The 12540-nt window shown below is 41.1% G+C and overlaps 1 protein-coding gene across 1 annotated transcript in view; it reads left to right on the plus strand.

Moving 5' to 3' along the window:
• The first annotated feature begins 183 nt into the window (after nt 1-183).
• ppp2r5a (protein phosphatase 2, regulatory subunit B', alpha isoform) overlaps nt 184-12540 on the plus strand; it is an 86180-nt gene continuing 73823 nt past the window's right edge. The window contains exon 1 of the mRNA XM_080454144.1: nt 184-1226. Coding sequence (XP_080310270.1) covers nt 1079-1226 — 148 coding nt within the window. The 5' untranslated portion in view covers nt 184-1078. The remainder of the gene's footprint in view (nt 1227-12540) is intronic.

The following is a 12540-nucleotide window of genomic DNA, read 5'->3' on the forward strand; positions in this document are numbered from 1 at the left end:
TTCATAATTTATACTCATAATTTAAACGAATATAACATCTAAACATTGTTTTATTACGGTCCATGTACTAGACTGCGTCGCTTAGTTGTGACGTTGCCGACACATCCTTGCAACGTTCCGCCCAGAATGAGACGTCCGTTGAAAGTTCACATCGTCAGAGAGGAGGAGGAGGAGGAGGACAGTTGTTCACAACCTCCAACAACCAACAGGGATTAAAAAGCTCGCTGTGTGCAAGAAGCGACACCGCCACCGCTCCCCTCCGCGACAACACAACACTTATGTCACAAAGAACAACAACAACAACACGAGCAAGAAGCAGCTTTTCTGGAACAACTTTGACTATTTGTGTTTTTATATGAATTACATCGCATCAAACTGACAGCTGTCGTCGTCGGCGGCGGCTAACATTAACGGAGGCTAACTTTAAGCTAGCTAGTTGGCGTTAGCAGCAGCAGCTCCCATAGATAGATACATCCTCCAGGCTGGGGTTTTAGGCTTAGAGGGGGGGTTTAGAGGGGGTTCTAAAGAAGGAAAGCTCGGTTCTTCTGGTGAAGAGTGTGTATGAGTGTATGTGTATGTGTGTGGCCCCGGGTCTGTGACATGCATTTAATAATAGGTTCTGCAACAGGTTGTAGTAGTTTGTGTTCCAACCCCGGGAAGAGTTTAGTCGTCCCTTCCTCCTCGGTCACACAGCAGCAACAGCAGCAGGGGGTCTTGTTTTGATGTAGTATCCCAGTCTAGGTGAATGTCTTAAATTCTGTTCTTTTGCATTTTGTCGTTTGATCTGCTGGACTATCGGGTCCGGAACCAACACACCTACTGTCCTGATGGAACGGCCGGGTCTATCGCTATTGCCGACCATGTTGGATCACACATCATAGGATCTAGAGAGAGAACTTCACCAGGAGACCCACCATCATCATCTTCTTTTATTTTTATTTGACTGGTGCCACATGGAAGAAGATAACACGCGTGGGAACCTTTTGATTTGATTGAGGGATTGATTGATCTCAAAGGGGTGTTTTTTTTTCTCTCTTCCACTTCTTTTCTTCTTCAATTTATCGGTTCATGCATCAAAATGTCGGCTATCTCTGCATCCGAGAAAGTGGACGGATTTACGAGGAAATCGATGAGGAAGGCCCAGAAGCAGAAGAAGTCTCAGGGGTCTTCCCAGTTCCGAACCCAGAGTGCCCTGGTCGAGTTGGCCCCGTTGCCTCCACTCAAAGGTAAATGGATCCACAATGTTCACCCCTGCGATCTCTGATGATCTGATGACTTATCGTCACCAAGTTATACATGCCTTGTTGTTAATTATATAACTACACTGTAAAAGCCTGACTCTGAAAAGTGTAGAAATGGAACCAGATGTATCCGCAAGGGTCCATTCCATTATGTAGACCAATGGTTCTCAAACGTTTACATTTCAAGGTCTCCCCTTAACTCTTGACAGTGTACAAATGGAACCAAATTAGGGTCCATTTGGTTCCATTTGTATACTGGCAGAGTTACAGACTTGCAAGGGTCCATTTAGACCCCCTAAAGGAGTCCCATGGAATCCACTTTGAGAACCACTGATATAGACTATAGGTTACAGAACCATGAGGGTCCATTTGGTTACATTTGTATGCTCTCGGGAGTTAAATCAACACTGGGGATTATTTCATGCGTGCAAAGTACATGTGTTACCATGCAAAACCTCAGCTTGCAGTGCAGCAGTCACGACAATTGCATTGGAAGAATGCAACTTGTTGCTTATTTATATTATGCAATTAAATGCTCACATGAAACCAGTTTTGAAGTGATTGAATGCAACTGGCCACGCATCAAGTTGTTGTTGTTCTTCTTCTTCACCCAAAACACAAACACAACTCAAACTGTTGTTGTTGGAGCTTCCAGAAGAAGGCCTGACTGACTGACGCGTGCAGGATGTGCTTTAGCCAGATGTGTGGGTTGATAATATGACTGGAAGATGCTTTGGCTTCCTGCTGTGAGCAAATTAATGTGCTGATAAAAGGCTATAAAAGGCGTGTGGTGTGCTGTTCAAAGTGTGAAATGTGTGCAATGTGCACTGGCTGGCTGGCTGCAGCAGGTTTTTATGAGAAACTTTTACCACCCAGGGAAACCTTTTTTTCTTCTTTCTCTGAACACCTTTTGTTGTTTTTCGTCACTACTAGGGATGGGATGATATGCAAATTACATGTCACGATTATTGTGGCAAAAATAATTGCGATTAACGTTGTGAAAATATGCTTAAAACTTAAAATGCCACTTTTATTAATCACTTGAACCCCCAGCATCCCAATTCTAGGGGGAACGTTGCCAAAAATAGCCGATCTACAAGCTCACAACACGTGAGCTTGTTGGGAACTTGTAGAGCTGCTATTTTGGTACTATTTGTTTAGGGTGAAATAAGAGCATACCAAATGCACTCTTTACAGAAGAACAATTTCACGATAAATTAAAATCTCTGCAATATTGTGAGCGTTTTTTAAAATCACGATAAGCGATCATAACGATAATCGTCCCATCTCTACAGGGAAACCTTTTTTTCTGAACGCCTATCGTTGTTTTTCGTCACCACTCTTGAGTCTTTTGAGAGCCGCACACACACACAGTGCAACCAGCCATCAAGGGCAACTCAAAGACAGTTTGGGCAACAGCGAGCTGTCTTCTATTTGTTGATCCCAGATCTTTCCAAACCGTGAGGATTAGGATTAAGCTTCTTTTTGTCACAACACTGCACTGTTCCTGACTGACTACTGTGTATTAATGAGTGTCACAACAATACCACACCAAAGAATAATGAAAGCGGGAACTAGTCTGGGCAAAGTGATTGGCTTACCAGTGTGGTAAAAAAGGGTTCATTGTGAGGTCACCATTACTAACAGATATTTTATATTTTAATTATCAAATATTACTTTCATTTCCTCAGGATACTTTTCTGGGTGGATAATAGCTGTCAATACTGTACATAGTACATACAATTATTCTTCAAAATCTTAGGCAATACAGTCATTGTGGTATTCCAAACCAGACATAATTATTATCAAACAAGTATACAGGCTCCAGTGTTGCCAGATCCTGCGTGATAAATAAGCAACCAGGTCCAGGAAAATGAAACCAAAAGAAGCGACATTAAGCTGCTATTTGAAAATAGCCAATCTACAAGCTCACAACGTGTCACGATCCGACGCGTTGTGAGCTTGTAGATCTGCTATTTTCGGTAAGATCTTGAAGGAAAATGTGGAATATTTGGAAGATTTTTGAAACATCTGGTACAGCCAGGGCTCCCTGGAACAAAACATTTTCAGATGGGGGTTAGAGACAAATACATTAATAATTTGGGGGTCCATGACATGAAAATATGGGAGAACCACTGGTTTAACCCATTAAGACCTGGAACGCATCTGTGTCACTTTAGATTTCTTTGGCTATTCAAAAATAGCAGATCTACAAGCTCATAGCTTGTAGATCTGCTATTTTTGAAAAATCATAAACATTTTTTTTTTTTTTTTTTTAAACTGTTAGAATTTAGAAAACATTTTTAAGAATCGCCTCATGTCTTAATGGGTTAAATATAAAATTTAAAAAAAGGAAACAAGCCCAAATAAGCAAGTACACTTGAGAAAAAAGCCCCAAAAAACGCAACCCGCAACTACCAATAATTGCAGTGCTCGAGACTTCATGTTGTCAGTTACAATACTTGTCTTTTGGATGTAGACATTCTATACTTTTCAAGGTGAAGAGCAGGACTATTACATGATTAGGGCCCATTATGTGGGCTCGGCTGTCTGCAGTGCTGAGGTGGTGTGTGTTGGTGTTAGGGATGAGTGCTAGGCATGGGGGCGGGCGGTGCACAGTTAACCGTAGCTGATGAAGAGACAACTAGGAAAACCGCAAGGCGGTGGAAAAAAAATATTTAAAAAAAGACAGATGACTAACTATGTTTGACCTGTGTTTTCACCTTGTAGTCTCTGTTAGCCCTAGAATGGCTTATATTCCCTACATTGCATGTGTTCTACATACAGCCATAGAACACAACAATCTCTGTGGTATTCTAATTTGTGGCATTTTGTGTTTATTCAATCATTATTAATTGCTGTGTGACTTGGCGTCAGCTTAAAATCCATTTGAAAGTTCTGGCAGAAATCGTGTATTTAGTCAATTATCTCCACGTTCGTCAGTTGTTCAACATCAACTGAGTGATGCTGTAGTAGTAGTAGTAGTAGTAGTACATTTTATTTCGGTCCATTTAAAAGAGCAGATATACATACATGCAGTTAAGTCCACTAATGCTAGTGGCACCGGAAAGGTATAGGCTGAAGCCGAGGCTTATTTTGGCCACCCTTTTTGAAAAGTAACTAAGAGAAAATGTAGTCACACAGTTTCAAACATGGGTCCTGTTGGTGTGTGTGTGTACAAGGCTCTTGATGTGCTCTGCGGTGTTATATCCATATATGACATTGATGTCACGCTATGGTTAACCACGGATAACCAACAACATTCCCAAGTATACACACGGTTACAAAAAAAACCCAAATGCCCATCCCTAGTTGTTGGCACCATCGTGGTTCATGACTGCGTACGAGAGAGTCAGGCAAAACTTTTTGTACAGAGGTTTACGGGTAGCCTAGCCAGTAGAGTAAATGTTAACCACCTGAACCCCAGCATCCATATTCTGGGGTTGAATATATAGCCCAAAAATACTGTAGCTGATCTACAATCTCCCAACTTGTCGTGAGAAAACATTTTCAGTCTGGTGTAGCCAGAGATCTCCGCCTACCAAAACATCTGGTGACATCCAAATGCCAATGTAGTTGCTAGAAGAACATCTTGAGAGAACCGCCACTGACAAAACCTACGCCCACTGTTTGGGAAACTAATCATGTCGCCATGGCAACATGAAGGACCGCCCTAAAGTCTAAAATCTCTGCATATTTTCCACCCAGTTGTAGCCCCTACATTGAATTCAGGTGTCACCAGACATATCGGTAGGTAGGTGGAGAATGAAGATCTTCGATTGTCTGTTGAAGGTAATGACTAGAAACCGCTTGTATTTATTGACTGAGAGTTGACTAGATCGCCGGTTCTCAAACGTGGGGTCCTTGAGAGTCACAGCGTGAACAGTTTATACTCTTAAAGCCCTATTTTATTTTTGCGAGTTTGTAGATCTTTTCAGAAGGAGGTCTGCACTGCAGCAGCCAAACCACTAGACTAGATTGCCCTAAATTGGAAGGTAACCCCTTGATGGGTGCATGCAGTGACATGGGAACTGAATGAGGAATCTAGTAGCTACCTGTCAGTAGTACACAGTAAAAATCCTGAGTGTTAATTTACTAAATGTAACCCCGACCACATTTGTACACTCTCTGAGTTACACGTGGATCCATAACCCTGAGTATTTCAGTGCGCGCGCGCACACACACACACACACACACACTCTCACACTTACGTTAACACCAAGGAGAGGACTTGTATGAACATGCTGTTGACGTACTGAAACTCCATAATTGTCCGTGAGCTAGCAGCACATTGATATGTTCACCACAAATTACATTATGCGGATGATGTAGTTATCTGATTGTTTGTTCAGCACGTGGTTCTACAAACGGTGTGTCGAGGCACACTGGCGTGTCGTGAGGCAAGTCCTAAGGTGTGCCTTGGGATTTGATTTAGGCATAACCACAAATTGTTATTGCAATATATACCACCATACAAAAACGTCTGACTTATTTTTTTTAATGTTCTATTTCCTATACAGTGCCTATACCTTAAAAATATATACATAATTGAAGTTAGCCACTTACAACCTTGCATCCCTCTTTTGGGCACGTCATTATAGGCGGAAATTTGAAATGTTACAATTACAAAAATAGCCGATGTACAAGCTCACAAATTTGCATTGCATCCTTTTTCCACGTTATAAATTAGTGATATCATGCGTTATAGAGGCTATTTTGCACGGATATGAATACAGGTGTGCCTTGAGAATTTGACTTGCCTTTTGCTGTGCCTTGGGCACAAAAACAGTTTGAAAACCACTGTCCGGACAAGTGCCGTACTACATATTTGCCCAGAGTTATTTCATACTTTCCTTGGTAGCGAAAACATGAGTCAGACAAGAATGTTTGCATATTTCAGGCAAATTACCCACTTGTGAATATTTGAAGATTTTATAATGGTTCTAAAATAACATTCCTGACATTATTCAGCCCTTATTTGAACTCTGAACTTTTAACATGTGTTCAATAGTTGTTAGTTGAGTGTTCTTTAAGATGCATTTTTAATGTGAGTTTTTTTGTTTGTTTGTGTGTGGATATAATTCAATCATCATTATCATCAAGTTATGGTTGCAATTTAAATTGCTTCCCCTATAAAGGCAAGCCCTGACAAGTTAACTCACCAGCATGTCAGTATTTGAGGGCATAGAGCAGACTTCTGGTTAGGGACTCAAATGAAGGTCTAATCAGGTTTTGTAAGTTTGCACCATAGTAATTAATTATATCCCCCTGCTAACATATTTTCTACCCCTACAGTTTTGGTCATGTTGGAGCGTGTAGGCATTACCCATGTGTCTCCTTTTGATACATTTTGGAGTCACCTTCTTTACACCTGACACAGTGAGGAGTTTCACCTGGGGGATGTTATAGGCCTGTCGCAGTTATTACATAATGACCTAATCGCAGTACATCATACATTTTCCAAAAATAAAGATCTACAAGCGCTTACAACGTGTTTTTTTATTCATGTTCCAATATCCAATACCAAAAACACAATAAAATTGGTAATCACAATTATTTGTGTCACAATTAATCGTCAACTTAAATTTTGTAATCGAGACAGCCCTAGGGATGTAGGAACACGCTATCCTTCCCAACTCAGCTCCACACTGAACAGCTGCCCTGAACAACCTGTACGAGTCTGTAGTGCAGCGACAGAGATTGCCCTCCCTGCCTGGTGGCTTCCCTCCACAAACACGGCCAATCGTATTCGTTGGAACACCCGGCCAAGCCAGAGGCATCGTGGAGGATTCGAACCCTTAGTCTCTGCGGTCTGAGGGCAGGAGGAACTTTATGTCTGCACCCATATTAACATATTTTAAATGGTGATGGAGGATCTACTATTTGTTAATGATGATGGCACTGGGCACATTATTCGGCTACATTTGAAAACCTTCAATACCTGAATGGTTGGATGAGCCGAAGGTCTCAGGTTTAATTCCAGGCCCCAGCAATGTGTCAGAAGTGTCCCTGAGCAAGACGCTTAACCTCTAACTGCTCCTCGAGTGCCGTACTAATGGCTGCTCACTGCTCCTAGTAGTTAGTTATAGGATGGGTACATGCAGAGGACGTGTTTCACGTATGTGCAAAATATACAGTGACAAAAAAAACACCCCAAGGAGTGGGGACCAAATTAATTAATTGGATCCCTCAGCCTTGTTCACATGTGGTGACAATGACATTATCCACTTTAGTTCCTACATGCTCTAGGATCCACTTAATTTGAATCCATGATGCTGTAGCTCAGTAATGTATTAATATTATATGTGTGTTAAATACCGTACACACACACTCATACAGCAAGACCCTGAGTGTTAATTTAGTGTTCTTTCATTCTTCCTTTTTTTCAGTCTTGCTCAAAACTATGTCACCCACCATGGAGTGTACCTAAGCTGCTTGTAATTCTGTTGAGAGATGCAGTCCATATCATCATCACACACACATAGCTGTTCTCAGTGGCCACTACACACCTCTGGAAGATCAATTATTAAAGCCAAGCACAAACTTTACAAATGGTCTTAGTTCGGGTGGAAACCTCATGTCCAAAACTGTTACTTTTTCAGGATTCAAATGCAAAAATGGCCAAAGTAGCAGATCGACAAGCTCGAAACGTGTAGCTTCGCACCACGTTCAAGCTTGTAGATCTGCTACTTTTGATACTTTTGTATGACGCTGTAGTATGATCAAGTAGGGCGTTAATTTATGAAAAACACAAAAATGACAGCAACAAAATGACAACGTGAATTCAACCTGTTGAGCCCAAACTACTACAGGAAGCAAGGAAACAGATGGTTGAAACACTAAACAAAGTTAACCAAACCACGAAATGGTTTGTAAATGCAAAGTGAATACTCAATGAATACTCATTGTTAAAGATTCTTCAACAATTCTTCAACAATGAAGATTCTTCAACACTGAATTCTTCCAAATTGTTTTCAAGATTTCTTTTTTTGTTGAAAATGGCAGATCTAAAAGCTTGCAGATCTGTTATTTTCGAATTGCCAAAGTATAAAATAAAGTGGTGAAACTTGATTTTGATGCTACGGTATATTAACACATTTTGCTGGTGAACCCCCTCAAGGACCCCTGGCCAATATGGACTAGGAAACTGGACAATATTCCTGGGATATTTATTTCTCACTTCATGACGGTGCTGTGGCCGGAAGCACGCACTGTAAGAACCTCACCTAATTATGCTGCGTACACATTAGCAGCTACTAAAGCTACAAAACACTCCACTGTGAGCGGACAGCTACATTGCTGCCGAGTCACCGTTGGAAGTGTTGCTCAACCAAAGCTGCGTAAATAAAAAAGGGTTAAATAGCACAGACCGACAGGGGAACTGTTTTAAACTGCAACAATGACTTTTTCTCCCTATTACGGAACACATATGGACTTGTGGGGAGAGAGAGAGAGAAGGGGAGCGGAAATGATGAAGCAAAAACATTATTGTTTGATGCTTCACTGCATCAATGGAGCGCTGAGGGGAAAAAATAGTTGAAGACAGCTCAACTTTTGAATGGTAGCACGTCACGCCCCCGTCACACAGTGACACAGGCGTCATTTTGTGTGGCTTCATATCGCCGACTTCCACCGAAAATGACTCGTAGCCTTGTTGCTTTATCGTCCGCTATAGTCTGAAAGCGGCATCAGTCGTTACCTACTTTATTCGTTGAAAGGCTGGTCACCAGGTACAGTAAGTATCCACATGAGTAACCACATTTAGCCCTTTTATACTTTTGTCTTATGACGAATACGCAAAAATAGCCACCTTGTTGTGAGCTTGTGGACGATTAACTGTTGCACCCCTAGTAGTTGGTTATGTAACCCAGCAACAGCAGCACTGCAGCCAAAGCTGGTGGAAGAATTTATTATTATTAGTCGGTTGTATAGCTTTTTGTTAGTTGTGTGATTATGTCTTGACTCTTGTCAGACACAAGCTAATAATTAGTATATTTTTGTTGGCCGACTGGACGGGAAGCTAGCTCCTCTGTTTACATCTCACATTAACTCCCTCATGGTGATCGGGTGGCAGAGAGTCAGCTGAATGTACTAGTAGTGATCTTTTTGAGTTGTGTGTTGGGTTTTATTTAAGCCATTAACACCGGGAACGCATCTGTGTCATTTTAGATTTCTTTGGCTATTCAAAAATAGCAGATCTACAAGCTATGAGCTTGCAGATCTGCTATTTAGAAAAAATAGTGAACATTTGTGCAAATCTTTGAATATATATTTTTTTAAAGCGAACATTTGTAACTCAAATCTTTGCTTCTGGGGATTCTACAAATGTCTTCTAAATCCTAACAGTTAAAAAAAAAATATATATGTTGCTATATATCAGTGCTCAAACCTTTTCTTGTCAAGGACCCCCAAAATTATATGTATTTGGCCGCGGACCCCCATCTCAAAATACTTTTTTCCAGGGACCTCCCCAGAAGCATTTGAGTAAAAAATGTTTGCTTTAAAAAATATAATACTCAAAGATTTGCAAAACAATTCAAGATTTGCAAAAAATAGCAGATCTACAAGCTCATAGCGCAGCACAAAGTGACACGCTATGAGCTTGTAGATCTGCTATTTCATGGAACTGTTTTAAACAGATGAACGAAAACTATTATACAAAATCATTGTGATTAGCTCAAATATTTGAAATCGGGCAATTTTGTAATCATTGTGATGGAAATCACAGAAACGGTGATCAGTATGTCCTTAAAAGTGTTGCTGTGTGTGTGTGTGTGTGTGTGCTTGTGTCTTGTGATGGGACACAGCGGTAAATGGGTCTCTTGCTTGGGGACAACGTAGTGAACGAGGCGACTGACCTTGGGGTGTGACCTGAAAGCTGAAATCCACTGCTCTGCTGTTCCCATTTTTAGGCAAAAAAGTATTAACACTATTAGCCTTTGAAAGGTTCTGTGGTATTTTTTGCTTCATAAAGAGAGAGTGACCGACAAAGAGAGAGAGAGAGGGGATTATAACAACAAGGTTCACGATGAGTTCAGAACCGTGACATCACGTGCTGTGGACGTTACGCATCACAGTGTCTGACCTGCCACCATGCCTCCGATTAGCCGTGTTATCGGAATCGCAGCCAGGGACCAGTGTTGCCAGATTTTGAGAGAGAAACAAGCAACCAGGTCTATGAATACAAGCCCAAAATAAGCGACTATAAGACTATATACATCGGTTATTTGGAAAAATCTACAAGCTCACTACGCGACGCATCGCGACACGCTGTTCTCTGTGGGCCAGTTTATAAAGGGCCCCAGGTGGGCTTCTTCTGCTGTGACCTGCACTGTGGTCACTGAAGTCTTCCATCTGTGGTTCCCAAAACATTGGGTCCGACATGGCACTCTCTAGTCCTATACGGGCCTCGCTCCTCCTAAACCACATTAACCCTGTTCTTCCCTAGCCTGGTAAACCATCCCGGTCCATGTGAATTCCACGACCGTGATGGTTTACCAGGCTAGTTCTTCCCTATATTTTGGGCATGTCATTATGGTCAAAAAGAAAAGAAAGTCAAAACTTGATGCAATGAGCTCAATGCGGAATGCGCTGTTGTGAGCTTATATACAGTATCTGCTATTTTTGCTATTCGTTGTACAATATATATACATATATGGCTTAAGTGATTGAAACGGGTCTATTATAATATTCGTGTGACATTCTTATACAAAGATTGATATGAGGATGGACACAACAGCGAGCCGTCACAGTGCTTATCAGAGGTGTTCTATAGCAGTGGTTCTCAAAGTGGGGCAAAAGTAGTTAATATAGCATCACCACTTTATCCATGTATATGCTGGCTATTCAAAAATAGCAGATCTACAAGCTTGTAGATCTTTTTTAAAAGCATTGAAAATGTTTGAGCATTTTTGAATAATGTTGAATAGTTTGACACAAATCTTCTCTTCTGGGGGTCCCTGCTACAACTTTAACAGATGGGGGGGTCCGCGGCCAAAATACACCCCCAATATGTATTTGGCCGGAGACTTTCATTATGTTGTTATATTCAAAGATTTGCAAAAATCGCAGATCTACAATGATCTACGCGCTATGAGCTTGTATATCTGCTATTTTTGAATAACCAAAGTATAAAAGGTTAAAGTGCCTCTCTCCCTGTTTCCTGTCTCTATCTACTATCAATACTATCAATAAAGGCAGAACCCAGTCAACCCCCCCCCCCCCCCCAAAAAAATGTGTCTCTTAAAAACGATTATGTGCAATGGAATAAAAAGTAGATTGATGATGAACTGTGGTGGTAATCTTGCGTCAGATCTCATTAGACATGCTGTGGTATTAAAGATGCATCAGATACAGTAGATCTCTAGTCTGTAGACATGCAGTGGCATTAATAAGGGATGCATCAGATACAGTAGATCTCTAGTCTGTAGACATGCAGTGGCATTAATAAGGGATGCATCAGATACAGTAGATCTCTAGTCTGTAGACATGCAGTAGCATTAATAAGTATGCATCAGATACAATAGATCTCTAGTCTGTAGACATGCTGTGGCATTAATAAGGGATGCATCAGATACAGTAGATCTCTGTGGCATTAAGGATGCTTCTTGCAGGAGAGGCTCTGTGTGGTGTTGATAGACACTGAAAAGATGACTCACTGAGAGACCAACACGGTTGCCATGGCAGCCGGAAGCCTTGAGAGCAAGTCAAGCGAATTTTTTACTTTCCAAAGATAGACTGCTGCTTGATTTATGCTGATGTTTCTGTCACAGGATTGAGTGTTTGTGCTGTAAACGTAACGTTGAGCTTACTTTTTTAAGCCTCGATTGAACACCATTAAATGATTATAGTTGAAATTGCGCACGCACACGCAGAAATAATTCTTATCATTTTCATTTGCTTCGGAGTGGCTGATAGTGTTTGAGGATGGTTCAGAAGAAAGTTATTTGAGGTGTGTGTGTGTGTGTGTGTGTGTGTGTGTGTGTGTGTGTGTGTGTGTGTGTGTGTGTGTGAACATTGGATTGTAGTTTGCTGCTCTGACTGTCACTAAATGTTGAAGTGTTTTACTTTTATAGGCTGCTGCTTTATATTTTCCAAGGTAGATCATCAAGTCAGTCAAGACAGTCCAACAAGGGTTTGATTTAAGAAGTTGTCACCTTCTTTCAGCCCTCAAGCAGGTCTGTGTCCACCCAGTCCACTCATAATTCTGCTAACATTTCTGATGTTGTTTATGATAGTCATCAAAAATATAGAATATTATATAGTAACAGCAGCACTCGGGTGCAATAAAAAAAGTTCC

This window comes from Gymnoscopelus braueri, assembly GCF_963280865.1.
Source record: "Gymnoscopelus braueri genome assembly, chromosome: 16".
NCBI lineage: Eukaryota > Metazoa > Chordata > Actinopteri > Myctophiformes > Myctophidae > Gymnoscopelus > Gymnoscopelus braueri.